Source organism: Lycium ferocissimum, chromosome 3 (assembly GCF_029784015.1).
Source record: "Lycium ferocissimum isolate CSIRO_LF1 chromosome 3, AGI_CSIRO_Lferr_CH_V1, whole genome shotgun sequence".
Taxonomy (NCBI): Eukaryota; Viridiplantae; Streptophyta; class Magnoliopsida; order Solanales; family Solanaceae; genus Lycium; species Lycium ferocissimum.
In genome coordinates, this window is record NC_081344.1 from 23,965,372 (window position 1) to 23,981,163 (window position 15,792).

The 15,792-nt window shown below is 36.1% G+C and overlaps 1 protein-coding gene across 1 annotated transcript; it reads right to left on the reverse strand.

Annotated features, from left to right (window-relative positions):
- Positions 1-1,105: 1,105 nt before the first annotated feature.
- On the reverse strand, positions 1,106-7,719 carry LOC132050071 (protein LNK1). The gene is made up of 8 exons (XM_059441112.1): positions 7,451-7,719; positions 7,003-7,330; positions 5,440-6,027; positions 4,651-4,795; positions 4,335-4,392; positions 2,521-2,657; positions 2,250-2,441; positions 1,106-1,736 (listed from the first exon to the last, which is right to left on the reverse strand). Exons 1-6 carry the CDS (start codon positions 7,672-7,674, stop codon positions 2,537-2,539), a joined length of 1,464 nt encoding a protein of 487 aa, XP_059297095.1. The 5' UTR covers positions 7,675-7,719; the 3' UTR covers positions 1,106-1,736; positions 2,250-2,441; positions 2,521-2,536.
- Between the last annotated feature and the right edge of the window lie 8,073 nt (positions 7,720-15,792).

A 15,792-nucleotide genomic window follows, 5' to 3' on the forward strand; every position in this document is an offset into this window, starting at 1 on the left:
TCTGAAATTAGCTCCGTCAATTTCTACAGGCCTTAAACAATATCTCAAATCTAACAGAATCTTCATATCGCCAATCAGGGTATGCTTTCCCAAAATAAATAATTCATCCAAACAATTGAATACTGCAATTTCTAAAATGAAACCTTCTCTCAAAGTGAATCAAATCATATCCGTTTGACTTCAAATTTGGCAAGTAAAGTCAAAACAATTATTACGGAGCTTCTGGAGTAGACGACACATAAAACAGAGCATCGGTTCTCAAAACGACTAACGGGTCATTATAAAAATATATTTTCACAAGATAGCAAATTACTGGGTCATTCGCATCTATAGTTTTTTCCCCTCAAATGTGTGGTCTTTAATTTTTGGCATTCCATACTTTTCGCGCAACATAAGTTTAAATTTTACACGGAATAAGTTTATATTTTTGTATCATAATATTCCACAAGTTATACCGAACATGACCAAATATTCAATACTCAATATAAAAATAACCAAAAACACTTCATGCTCCATAAAACAGACACGTTAGTCAACTCAAAAAGAGTAAATAACATGTGCTTCAAAAAACATAAATCCAACTTCTAAACACTAGAACAAATTCTGAAAAAAAAAAAACTAAACAGCGCATAACTTGATTTTTACAAGACTTAAGCAGATATGTATATTTTCGTTAAATGAGTAAATAGGGCCAAAAATTAAAAACCACAATATGAAGGACAAAAATTAAAGACCAGCGCGTTTGAAGGGCAATCGTGAAAAAACTTCTTTCTGCCTCCTCCGTTTATCCTATAATTGCTTATCAAGTTCAGTCATATGGTATACAATAAAATTCTTTTACACATTACAACAATGTTTCGCATAGCCATTAGCCACATAAGCGAAAAGCAATTTTTTTTTTGCTCATCCGGTATCCACTACCCACATTGAGCCCGACTAATCCGGATTCGTCTTAGTGTAGTTCCACTTTGGGGGACAAAGTGCTCCCTAACAATGGTGACTCCATACCGAAGGGGCTCGAACCCGAAACTTTGATTAATGATGGAGTAGAACTAGCCACCACACCACTGAATAAGTTTTATGTGGTAAATGGGAGTATTAGACGTGACATAAATATTACAGCAATGCTTCTCTTACGATGTCACGGAGATTCTTTTAAATATTACAGCAATGCTTCTCTTATGATGACGTGACATAGCCACATATCACCAAAAAACATTCGTCTAAGCCCTGTCAGGTAAATGTACTGATAATATCTTTTTACACATTAGGACAATATTTCTCATAAGACAATGCTAACCTCCAAGATGCCCAACACTCGACACACTCTTCAACCAGGGATAGAGGAAGAAAGCGCGCTAAGGCGCAACAGTGCCTATGCATCAACATAGTATTCTAGCCATCACAAGCTCGATTAAGTAGAATTTAAATTGCAGTTGGCAATTGTTGAGTCGGGGTTGCTACAGATATTCACCCATTATTTTTTCACCCCCACCTGACCCACAAAGGAAAAACATAGAACTGCAGGTTAGGACGTTAGGTTGATTCCGCTATGCTGTCACTCTTAGATATGTTGGCAATTGCCCCTGCATATCCATACTCTTATTCACTACCGAAAGCACCCTTCATCTTTTAGGACGATAGATTAACGTAAAACTGATAAAGCATGTTAAGCAGCTTCACCACAGCTACATTATCTTCTTCCTCATGAAACAGCCAGAGACTTCACTATCTACCTGGAAAATCATATAAGCCCACCAATAGGTGTCAAAGGAAAGATAGAAGAGGAAGGGAAAACAAGCAGAGCCTAGGATTTGACTTGCAAGTTTCTGAATTTGCCAAATCAAATACTTCAACAAATTTCAGAAAAACAATGTCCAAATCTGTTTGTTGTTATCATGTGAGCAGATCAAATTCCCAACTTAAAAAGAAAACAAAAAGAAAAGAGGAGTAGAAGTGAGGAACCATTTACAGAAATGTACTCCCAACACAGTAGAAAAAAGAAAAGGCAGGTAAATGAACTAGTTCCAGGCTGCAGTTAAAGCTTAGTTGCCAGATGAAATTAGTTCTTTGAAATCTGTATACAGAGTGAATGGATTATTGTGCGTGGATCCTGTAGTTAACATGGTAATCACAAAGATGTGATTGCAAGCGATGATAAACAGGAACTGGTTGTGACAGCCCATTGAAGGAGATGCAACAAAATGGACGGGAAAAATCTCTGATAAAACATCAAAAAAATAAGATACCTCGTAATATATTGTTGATAAACCCTATACGACGAAGCATGATGATTAGTGTAGACACCACCATTTCTCTTGAAGCTTTTTAAAGTATATATGATCTGTTATCAGCAACTTTTCTCTCTCATTTAGCTGCAGTTTCTCCAAGACAAATCAAGTCTTCAGCCATCACCAGCAGGCAACTCAGAGGCGATGAATCTGTTCATTGATTTGGCAGGATAAGTTTTGATCCACCAGAATATCAACTTGAATGTAGTTAAAATCTATAAAAGCTTACCATGGAAGGGGACCTCTCAAGCCAAGGAATCACAGTCAGGTGTTACATATGAGCCTGAAGACCTGAGGAAGAGCAAATGTGCAATTGATCGATCTATAGGGTTTGTGTCTCTTTCCATGTCCATATACCCTTTTACCCTGCAATACAAGCCATTAGACATTCCTAACGTAGGAATAACGTGATCTCTGACAAATGAAACAGTGCAAGTAGAATCTACAACCTATGCTTCAAACCAACCTCGCCCACAACCAAAAAGAAAAATATTGAAGAGCCCCAACTAGCTGACTTATTTTTTCAATAACTTAATCCACCTACCTCCCCCTTTCCTTTCCGAAACTCAAAAGTTAGAAAACGAGGAATATCTGATTTCTGCAATCTTCACTAACATGACCTAACACTGCTATTCTATAGCCTGGTAAGATTGAGCATAATAACTTTGATTATAACCAAACAAGGACAAATGAACACCTACCGCTATTATTTGGTGGAAAACACATGCTCCTATACTACCATCCTGTCCATTGAGATACCTCGCTAAACTAGTGAACATTAAGTACTCAAAATTGAAAAGAGATAGGAAACAAATAAGAATAGGAATTGCATTCTAAATTAGAAAGACACTACCTCGAGCAAAATGAAAAATAATCAAAATTGTGAGGTAACAAGAGAAAATAATAGAAATATTGAAAACTTTGATAATTTGACCAATACAAGACACGCCTATTGATAGCTGTTAAGCAGTATACACGTGATATTTGTCAAAAACAAGCATGATAGCCTAGACATTATTGAAAATACGGTATTCTCGCAACGGTTACCGTATATAGGAGAGAATAGTAAAACTATAAAATAAAAAGGGGAAAAAATTGGCCAGCCAGCCTACAATAGGCTGAAGCTACTCAATTTCTTCTAAATAGTAGGGACTCTGACACTGTTTGAGAATAAATAAGGGAAAGATGCATTAGCGACGTGATAATGTGAGGAGCACATGACTTGAAGTACATTTAAGGGTTAGAATGCGTGTGGATTGTAGGGACTCTGACACTGCATGAGAATAAATAAGGGAAAGATGGATAAGCGACGTGATAATGTGACGAGCACATGACTTGAAGTACATTAAGGGTTAGAATGAGTGTGGCCCAAATCAACTCATCTTAAAAACTGGGTCAACTGTAGCTACATTATCAGCACAAGTAAATCTATAAAAGTTTTTGCAGATAGAAGAAAAAAGAAAAAGAGAAAGAAAAGAACAGTTTTAAATATAGGATCATAAAACAAAACAGTTTTTAAGCAATTCTATCCTATAGACAGAAATTTTAAGAAAAAGTTGGAAAAGTGTCCTTAAGTTGGTGCGGTTGGGTTAACGAGCCATTCCGCACATCTTGAATGATCCACTTTTACCATACAAACTTTGTACAGGTTGACCTGCACATTGCCTCAACACTCATAATCTGCCTAAATCTGACTCAACCCATGAACCCAACCCATGAAGAATAAGGAACACCTATTTATTTTTTATAACCAAAATAAATTAACACTATTTAGAACAACATATCTATTTGTAGGTGTCACAAATTTCGCCAATGTGAGATAATATCTAACTTAAGAACTTAATACTGCAAACACTATCACCAAACATTCTGAAAATTTTAAAAATAAAAATCGAATTCTCAAACTTTTTTTTTTTTTTTTTAACTTGTCTTTCCAAACTTTGGATAATCTTTTTTAGAATAATACATAGGCTGCCACTTAAACTTGCCAAATTTTTAAATTAGACACGTAATCCAAGGGGCTCAACCTGTTGAACACCTTACTTGTCGAAAGTGTGCCTATTGAACATGCCATGGTAACATGGCAGGTCGCGTGTCTCCCACCCAAAATTGAGAGTGTTTTGCCAGAAAATAGAGTTTAAGCTCAAGCTTGAACCCAAAATATCAACTAAACTGGCTGCTCAGGGAAAGCTTGCAGTACGTAATGCATCAAAACGTGTGCAATGTGATACCAAGATGATGGGCTATTTTAAAATAATTTATCCACACACATCAACACAATTGTAATACGAGAGTCAAGATGATGAGTTGTTTTGAGAAGAATGATGTCTTTAGTGCTCAAGAAAATATTCATATTCATACTTGTTTGTCCGTTCGCTAATCAACGCTTGGCTTCTATCTCTATCATCTCCAGAGTCATTACTAGCATCTCTGTGCCTTAGTTCAGCACTCCGAGCCAACCGGTACAAACTATCCCTTATGCATAGCTTTGTCCTTATATCCAACTAAACCAACAAAGTAAAACATAATGAGTTTTTTGGAAATGAAAATATTGAAAATCAGTAAATTTTCAACTCCTTGTATAATAAAATCCATTTTCAGCAGAACTGATAACTGCTCCACCTCAGCCAGAGTGGAGTGGACTTAGATTAGGATAATACAAGATAAAACTGAGACAGAATTAATGCATGTCAAAGTGTTTGAGATGTCACCCAATAAACAAGTAACACGTGCATGCAATAAGATGAGAAATGAAGCAGTTTAGCTTTAGCAGTTTTCCAACAGTGACATGCAATGAAAAGACCACCCTGATGTATGCCAAACGCTAAAACCCACTGCAGATGCTTCATTACACCTCAAATGGAACATTTCCCTTATGAATATATATAGGTAAGTGTGAATAACTGCAAACCTTGAATACACTATATCCATCTAAACTATAGCAGCATGTAAAATATTTCTAGCATATAATATGATCCTAGAGCAAAAATATGTAACATACTTATATATATATATATATATAAGCTTCAGACTAGAATCAAATCTAAGGTTTGTTGGATGTGCATGGTTAAATAAATTTTTCCAGCTCAAAGTAATAAATTCATCACCAAAAAAGATAAAACACATGAACTCATAGGGGTCTCTTTACCCGTTCTGTGACGCATTGAAGCTGGTGAAAACCAGCAGCTTCTTCTGCAACTTCATCCAACCTAGAACTAATGGAAGTGCTCTCTAGTACAATCGAGGAATCTAATTCTGCTGGAAGTCTCATGCTAATGCCTTCCAGATCACTGTTGTTTCCAAAATGGTGAAGTAGCTTCTGTGCCTTCTTTTCGCTTGTTGTATCCATCTGAAAAGAAGGATCAGGAAAGTGCTGCATAGAATGCAGATGATTTGATGCAGAAATGTCCTTGGGCGAAAGGGACATGAAACCATCATTTCCAGATTTAGTAATCGATGAAGTTGGGTGAAGGGCAGTCTGATCTGAACTACTGTAATCAGACATGTAAGGAAAGCTACTATTGAAGTAATCAGTCTCAGGTTCATGAGCTTCATTTTTCTGCTGACTACCCGATGATATCAGATTGACGATAGGTTCAGTGGCCTCAGTAGAATATTTTTTCTCTGCAGAAAGGCCATCTATTTTATGCAAGGCATCACCTTTTTCTATATAAGTACCTTTCCTCTTTCCTTCCAATTGATTCTGGTGCTTTCCATTGTTCGTATTTATATTGATCTGTGGAGAACCAGGCAAGCAAAATTAAAAAAGCGGGGAAATCATGGTAGACCATCTTTATGAAGTAGCAATTAAGATGAATGCATTCTTTTGGCAAGATGATTCAACCCAACATCTTGGACAATTAGAAAGTCCATATATCACAAATTAAGTGATGAATAATCATAAGTTACCAATACAAGTTACCACACCCTAGGAAGAATTTAAAATAGTACTGGTAAACTACTTTGAGGATGAGTTAAGCCCATGGTTATCAGTTGAATAAGCACACATGCTCGCGTACATATATGAACACACACACACATATGCACACACAGAGAGAGAGAGAGAAATTCACATAATGTGGAACTACCATCATTTTATAGTTAACCATTACACTACTGATGATGCTCAGGGGCGGGTCCACAGTACTATGTGGGGATTCCCGGGAACCCATAACCTTTGCTCGGATCTTATATTCACACTGTAAAACCCGGTGAAAATATAAAAATTTTGAGCTGGGAACCAGTACAAAAACTTGATGTTGGTTCCCCGGTGAGAAAGTAAGCAGCGAAATCTTGGTTACCTCATTGACCAGGGATCGATTCCCTTTGTTTACATTTTATAATATACTTTTTTGTACTTTTTCCTTCTAAAAACCCCATAGTAAGTCAAACTAAAAAGAGTTCTCTGTAATACAATTTCTCCTTCATTCTTTTGCCTCATTTTTCTTCTTTTTGTTTTCTTTTTATATTGTAATATAATTTCTCAAAAAAATTGGTTATTATTATTATTAGTTTGAGATTGTTGGGAAACCATAAGTTTCAAATTCTGGATCAGCCTTTGATGATGGTCGGTTGACTGTTTAGTGAAATCTCAACTTGTACTTGATCATTAAATTTTACTTTCTTCAAAGACACCACCTTAGAAGTAACCCGACGCAGACCACAAAGTAAGAGAAGAATTTGAAGTACAACAGGGCAGAATAGTATTTACTTTCTTTTGAGGCGCTAAATTAGACTCTGAATTACTTGATCCATTCACAAAAGGTAGATGGCTCAGAATGGCCGATTCATCTTTCTGTGAGGGCCACATGTTATCGCTCGCTGATTGATTTTTAGTGCCAGAATCACTAACTGAACTGCCCGTTTCCTTTGTTTTTGAAACTTCAAGTCTGCCAGAGATATTTTCCAGTGCATTGGATGCTGGGTTATGAAACTTAAAATCTGAAAATCCTTCTCCGAATCCTTTAATAGCATCTGATGATGAAAACCAACCAAGGTCATTCTCATTTCCATCTCCAAGTCCAAATGTTGAATCACAACTGCCGGAAAATAACACAATATCGAGTAATAGTTAAATAAAATTCATCCTTCAAACACAGAACAAAAATCAAAGAACAATGGTAAAGTTTGACCTCACTGAATATGAAGAAAGCAATTACCTGAACATCATGTCAACATCCTCAAAGTTCCCTATCTCAGACCAGCTATAACACAAGAGATCATTCGTGTCTTCCTCCACACAATTGTTGTCAAAAAAACTGAGATCATCATCTGCCAGAGAACTGGGACCAAGTGGAAAGCTACACGAGTTTTCTCCAACTGCAGCTTTCTTGTTACGCAGAGATGAGCCATTTTGGCAGAATTCACTGTCAATGGAGTCCATGTTTTTACGTTTGAAGCAATGATGCAATATCCCATTATTTTCATCTGCTAAACTTGAAACTGAGTTTTTGTCACAGGTATTAGGAAACACATAATCAGGTGCATCAACCCATGAGTCCACTTCAAACATTATGCTGCTTCTGCTATTTAACTGTAGATCGTATTCCCACAATACTTGATAATACTACCTCCTTGCAAGGTTATCACTCTTTGGAGGAATTCACTTACACATCCACAACTAGGATATTGCCCTATACGATTATCAATATCGTAGCTTCTAGCTGTAATAACAGAATTTTAGCTGTAGTAACTGCAGAAAATACTTCCAAAATGAGTTCATCAAGGCTAAAATTCAATAAAGTTACATTTTCAACAAGGACTCTAAACCAATTTGGCTAAGACAATATGCTGTAGGGAAAGAAGATGAAGGAATTAAAACGAATCAACAAAATAAAGCCAATACGCTGTACATATAAATTGAATTAAAGCAATATATCTCAAATCGACTGGATCTGTCACTGCTCACGAATCAATAAAATAAAAAGTAGTAAATCAAGTTCAACTAATCAGTTCAAAACGATAATCTTCAAATGAATCGCTACTTTTAAGCAAAAAATCAGCTCACAAGCTGAAAACTACAAGTAAAACGATGAAACACAACAAAATTAACAGTTTAACTCACCTTTAAATCAATACTGTAATTCCAGAAACTTATCAGTAAACCCCTAAATCCTAATTTGATTCAGATCTTAGAGTTCTCTATACATAGCGAGCAGCTTTTGCTTGCTTTGAGATTTACTCGGATATATTTAATGTTATTTTAAATACTACGTGGACCGCCACGTGGCAGTGAGATCAAATTTGTGGCGTTAAAGCATCTAGGGGGTTTATAGGGGTATCAAAATTCGTGGACAAGAGGAGAGGGTTGAAAATTGATCTGTTTTTGTTACTTCATTGGTCCACGTGAGAATAAACTGAGACCTGTCAGCTGCCTGGAATATGGAACAGTTGAAACACGTCCCCCTGCCGTGGTTTTTACTTTTGTAACATACTTAACTTTAACTCTCTCCGTCTCAATTTATGTGATATTTTTTGCATTTTTTTAAGTTAATTTGACTAAATTTTAAAGCTAAATTGTACTTTTAATATTTTAAGATTAATATATATATACACATTTGAAAACTATATAAAAAGTACTATTTTATGTTACATCTTTTCTCATATCAATTTTGTAAAAACATAACTTCTTAAAATATTAGTCAAAGTTTATAAAATTTGAATTTCGAGAAGCGAAAAGTATCACGTAAGTTGAAGTGGACGGAGTATAGTTTAACAATGATAACTTAGTATTATAGCTTACGTAGTCTCTAAAAATATGAGTTTTATTCAAAGTTAAATAGTAAAAGTAGGAATTTTATCTTGAAATTTTGATGTGTTACAAAGTTGGAAAGCGTAAAAACTCGACTACAACGAAATGCCTTTGAAACCTTTTTGACAAAAAATATTTATAAAGTTGTAAGATTAATAACTTTTGAAATGGTATACAAAGAAAATTTTCAGAAACCCCATTCAAAAATGTGCTGGGCCCGAACCAATCCTTTACGGGCAATTCGCAGAATTGCCCTTCTTTTGGGGTGGTCTTTAAATTTTCTTTTTCATATTTGCGGTCTTTAAATTTTCTTTTATTTGTGGTCTTTCGGCTTTGCCCTTAGCTTGGATACGAAGTTTTGGGTTCGAACCCCCGCTCAAGATAAAATAAAGAAATAATTTCGCGAGCGGGGGTGGAGGAGTGTACGCTCTCCGCATAACTTATAAGGAAAACTAAAGTTATGCGGAGGGGGGCATAACTTTTCCTCAAGACATAGTTTAGTTATGCCTTATGGAGCAAAACTTTTCCATGGGCTTAACTATGCATGGGGCGGATTTTTAATTAAGGCATAACCAAAAGTATGCCTTAACTAAAAGTGTGCCTTGAAAAGTTTAAAAAAAAAAAAATGTCTCGAGGCAAAGTCGCCCTCCGCATAACTTCCTTATGAAAAACTAAAGTTATGCCGGAGAGGGCATAACTTTTCCTCAAGGCATAATTTAGTTTTGCCTTATGGGGCAAAACTTTTCCTTAAGGAATTATGCCTTATGGGGCAAATTTTTAATTAAGGTATAACAAAAGTATGCCTTAACTAAAAGTGTGCCTTGAAAAGTTTAAAAAAAAAAAAATGTCTCGAGGCAAAGTACTCCAAAAAAGCATAACTTCCAGGAAAAACTAAAGTTATGCCGGAGGGGCATAACTTTCCTCGGCATAATTTAGTTTTGCCTTATGGGGCAAAATTTTTCCTTAAGGAACTGCGCCTTATGGGGCATACTTTTAATTAAGGCATAACTAAAAGTATGCCTTAACTAAAAGTGTGCCTTGAAAAGTTTAAAAAAAAAAAAAAAAATGTCTCAAGGCAAAGTCGCCCCTCCGCATAACTTCCTTAAGGAAAACTAAAGTTATGCCGGAGGGCATAACTTTTCCTCGAGGCATAATTTAGTTTTGCCTTATGGGGCAAAATTTTTCCTTAAGGAACTATGTCTTATGGGGCATACTTTTAATTAAGGCATAACCAAAAAGTATGCCTTAACTAAAAGTGTGCCTTGAAAAGTTAAAAAAAAAAAAAAAAAAAATGTCTCGAGGCAAAGTACGCATAAGCATAACTTTGGTTTTTTTAAAGGATTGTATCTTTGATCCGGCATACACTCCCCCCAGCCCTGTCTTGCGAATTTTTATTTTTTTATTTTATGCGAGCGGGGGTTCGAACCCGTAACCTCGTATCAACGAAGGGCAAAAACTTAAAAACACAATATGAAAAGAAATTTAAAGACCACCCCAAAAGAAGGGCAATCCGTGCAAAAAAATGATCCTTTACCAGTGTTTCTTTGCAAATGGGTTGGACGGCCCAAAACTGATTTTTCAGACACAAAGTTGAATGGTTGGGAGTTGCTTCAAATGTTTTTAACGTTCAAGATAATTTGAAAATTAGTTTAAGGTCCGTTTACTTTCTTTTTAAAAGGGTAAATAATGCATTTTGGGTTGTTCTTTAGCAAACTCAAGGCCCCAAATAACAATTTTGAACGAGGGACAATAATCTGTTTGACTCAGTGGGATTTACACCTTTTAGCACTTAATAAAGAAATTCATGGATTAGAAATTGAGTTAACTTGTCTAATTCAAAGTCTAAGATTCTCTGAAGTCTGAATATACTTCGACGTTAACTGTTTTTTAATACAAAAATGACCGAAATGTTCACAAATTGGATTAATAAAGTAATTAAGAATTATATAACTAATACTCCCTCGGTCTCAATTTATGTGGCATACTTTCCTTTTTAGTCTATCAAAAAAGAATGTTAACTTTCTATATTGAAAAACAATTTAACTTTATGTGATGATTTACAGTAATACAAATATCTAAGGCTTGTTTTGGACCACAAATTTAACAAATCTTTCTTTCTGTCTTAATCTTCGTGGCAAGTCAAATGATTTACAGCCACACAATTATCTAAGGCTTGTTTTGGACCACAAATTTAACAAGTCTTTCTTTCTGTCTTAATCTTCGTGTCAAGTCGGACGGAGGGAGTATCATAATAAACCCCCTTTAAACTCCTTTTTTTTACAAATAAAATTCTTTTTCCATAAAAATGTTTAAACCCATCAATAATCACATTCGCAGATTTTCCGAAGTGCCTAGCAACTACCTTCCTCGGGAGATCACTTGAACCGTTACCCTTTCTCTGGTTTCTAAAAGATTTTAAATCCTAATTTCCAAAATAATTAGGTGACAACTCTGTTTCTACACAAATAATCATGTTATGGGACACTTTTAACAAATGGATCATAACATTCTATATCTTGCATAAGGTAATGAACAATCTAAAAAGTCATTAATAATAATAAATAACCCAATTTTACTCTCTCGTCCTCTTCTATATTTTGCATGCCCTGCAGCCGCTGGTCAACGAAATTCGACGACATCAGACATCAGATCTCGCCGGAGCCTGTGAATTTTTGTTGTGTTCCCGTGATTAGTGCATCTCTTGTGTGTTGTCACACAAACAAGGAATCTTTGATGAGATAATTGCTTTCATGTTTCCCACTAATCACATTCATATGAAACAATAATTATTCAGTGATGATAATGCTCAAATTGTCAGTTATTTTCTATTTGATTCACTGAATTTAGGACTCTCCAGGGAGAAATAAGCCCAATTAAATAAGGTCGGGATCTGACGATTCTTGCGGAAAAAGAAGGAATCCCGTGAACTCCATTAATTCCGGCCACTCCACTGTTGCTTCTGATTTTGTTTAACTTAGCACATCATATGATTCTTGTTCTAGCTTCTGCTGCATGTAGAAACTCAAGTCAATTAGAGACTAGATTTCCTATTGATTATCCGAGTTCTGGCTCTTTAGTCGGAGAATGGTTAAAACTTAAAAGAACAATCATGGTGTTCTTTCCACCTTGTTCGTGAATGTCTAGGAGTTGACAAAATCATCATCAATTTTATTTGCTCAACTTTGTCTGTAAAGGTGAGGAAGAAGGGTAAACATGATAAGTTATAATGATAATTAATTAGGTGTAATTAAATGTGAAGTACCATATTAAAAATTGAGACATGTATAAGTTAATTAGATTTAAAGTATTTAGCTGCCTCTCACATGCCTCCAAGAGGGTGTGCACACTCTCTGTGCCACCTCAGCACCTAAGGGTGAGTATATTCCATTTTAAAAAGGTTCAAAGGGGTAATAGGACCCCTGGAAAGGTATGGTGTGTAGTTGGGATTTTGGTCAAATGTTAGGGGCTCATTTGGTCATTTTCTTATAAAGCATTCTGGAAAAAAAAAAGGACAATAACTACAACAAAATAATACGATAATCGAAGTACAAGCAACAACAGATAGTAACAAATATCGAACAATAAGAAACTGCAAGAGTAATACTATAAATACTAGCATTGAAGGATAAGCTACTGTCACGACCCAATTTACAAAGCCGTGAAGCCACTAACTCTCCCGAGTCAGTAAGCCATCCACAACCCAACTCCCAACGAATAATGTAAGAAATAGTGCAGAATAAATATACAAGTCAATTTTTAAGTCTTTAAATCATAAAATTGCGAAATCATAAGTACAACCATCTCAAAATCCGGTGTCACTAGTACAAGAACTGCTAAGTATGAATACAAGTCTGAATAGTACTACAAATACTAGTATTGAAGGATAAGCTAGACAATGCTAAACTGCCTACTAGCCTTCTGCCCTAATTTGTGTCCTCCATACCTCGGTAAATTAAAGTTACGTCATGTCTTTGTACAATCACCTCTTGCCAATACTTCTTCCCCATAGTCAACCTCTCATACGTCCGTACTGGGGCATTCGCGCATCATTTACACATGACTGAATGACCTCAGTCTTGCTTCTCGCATCTTGTTCTCCACCTTGTCCCGAATATCTTTAATTCTAGTCCTATCTCTCCTATTATGCCCACGCATCCATTTCAGCATTCTTATTTCCGCAACTTTCATCTTCTGAACGTAAAAGTTCTTGACTGACCAACACACCGCCCTGCAACATAGATGGTCTTACCACCACTCTATAGAAATTGCTTTTAAGTTTTGGTGACACTTTCTTATCACACAAGACTCCCGATGCAAGCCTTCATTTTCTTCCGTCCTGCACTAATACGATGTGTGAAATTATCGTCAATCTCCTTATCACCTTGGATAATAGACGCAACATACTTGAAACTTCCTCTCTTTTGGATGGCCTAGGTATCAAGTTTCACTTCCATGCCAGCCTCAAGCGTATCGTCACTGAGCTTGCAATCCAAGTATTTTGTCTTGGTCCTACTCAACCTGAACCTTTTAGAATCTAAGGTTTATCTCCAAACCTCTAGCTTAGCGTTGACTTCTCCATGATTCTTGTCTATCAGAACTGTGTCATATGCAAATAACATACACTATAAAACCTTAATTTGAATTTGTTGCGTCAATTCATCCGTCATCAAGGTAAACAAAAATGGGTAAAAAGTTGATCCCTGGTGCATCTCCATCATAATTTGAAAGGGCTCCGAGTCACCTCCTACTATCCTTACCCGTGTCTTGGCTCCATCATACGTGTCTTTAACCGCCCTAGTGTACGTCACAGGTACACCTCTATCCTTTATACATCTTCATAAAACCTCCTTCGAAATTTTATCATATGCCTTTTCTAGGCCGATGAACACCATGTGTAAGTCCCTCTTCCTCTCCATATACTGCTTCACTAATATCCTTAAAAGATGAATGACTTCTGTAGTTAAACGTCTCGGCAACTAGCGATTGGTGATGGTAGATCTGGTGGTCTACCTGTACGAAATCAAAGGAAGAGAGAAGGAGAGAGAAAAGGGAGTGCGGGCTGTGGCATTTTTTGTTGGTGGTAGTTGTTTTGTGTTCACCGGAGCTTTCAATCTTCAGCCAGATCTGGTGAGTTATCTTAGAGATGAAGTAGCAGTAGAGAAAGAGGGAAATGAGAGCGGTGGTAGTGCGTGGTCACTACGATGAGCTTCGCCGAATTTCGTGTTTGCTTGGACGGGAGAAGAGGACAAAGGAGAAGCAAAAAAAGCGGGTTAGCTGTTCGTTGGTGCTTTAGAGATGAAGCAGTGGTGATTTGGAATCGTGGTTCGTTGTTTGACCGGAGCTCCGGAGTTGGTTGGTCGGAGAAGAAACAGAGAAGAGCTAAGAGCTCTCAACACAAGGCTAAAAGTCGTGAGAGAGGAGGGTTAGGGTAGAGAAGGGATCTGAAATTTTATATGTGTAAAATGAACCCCTCCCTCTTTCAATAATACAAAATGACCCCTTGTTTTGTCGAAAAAAATAAAGTGTCACACCCTCTTGTCCTAGGGGTGGCAAAACTAGCCCAAACCCATTTGATCCGCCCAAGCTTTAATGGGTTTGGGCTAAAGTGATTTTGAAGATGGGCTGATTTGGGCTAGCCCAAGTTGACCCATCACAAATCATCAACCCAAATTGGCCCATCATATGAGCCTAAACTGACTAATCAATTGCCCTCCATTCATAAGAATAAAAGCTACAAAACAGGAGTAGCTTCTTTTTCTAATATTATTTAAATTTATTTTTGTAATTATTTTTTTAAAAAATTGGAAAAAAATATTTTTATTTTATTTTTATTCATTTTTTAAATTTTTTTAAATTTTTTATTTCCTTATTTAAAAAAATTTACTAGTAATTTTTATGCTTATTTGTTTTTGTTTAACCTATTTTCGACCTACCCATATCTGACATCCGCTTGCCACTCTTAGTTATGTACAAGACAATCATAAAAATATATAAATAAGACAAAGGGGTAAAAGAGAGGAATCTGACAAAATCACTATTCATTACGTCAATGAACATTTAATTTTCTAGGATTAGAGTATTAATTGTACATAAGCATTCTGGGTTTTCAAGACATAGACTCATGGGATGTCAAACATGAGTATACACTGACAACGTATTGAGTTCATGCTATTCGAAATAACATACATGAACGAACTACGAAACTATATCGTTTAAAGAGAAATTCTGAAGATTTTCATTAGACTATAGCATAACTCTATATCTAAAGCAACTCATAGTAATCGTGAAAGAACGTGGCGTGGGGAAGATCAATAACACTCCCACACGTAGAGAGTTAGCGTTACATACCTCGATTTCATCCTTTAAGTGTACTACGATGTTCAATCACCTCTTTCGATTGTAATCTATAACAATATACCTCAAAGGGAATCAATATTAGCGAGAACATTCATGGTTTGGTCATCTAAACATTTTATCAAACACCTAGTGGGCATGAAGCTCCACAACCTTCGTCAATGGTGTTTCTTCATCCAACAACCTATCTTCTTGCCATTAGATGATACTACACCCTCATATAGATATAAATACCATCACCCATGAGATCAACAACAACCCTTAACCAACATTCTAATAATATAACCATTCATGATTTTCTATCATATTCACCAACTAATTCAAGAACTTACAGTCTTTAAATACCAAATAAATAACTATATTTGAGTGTAGGAGGAAGATCTTACCTTTTGATTG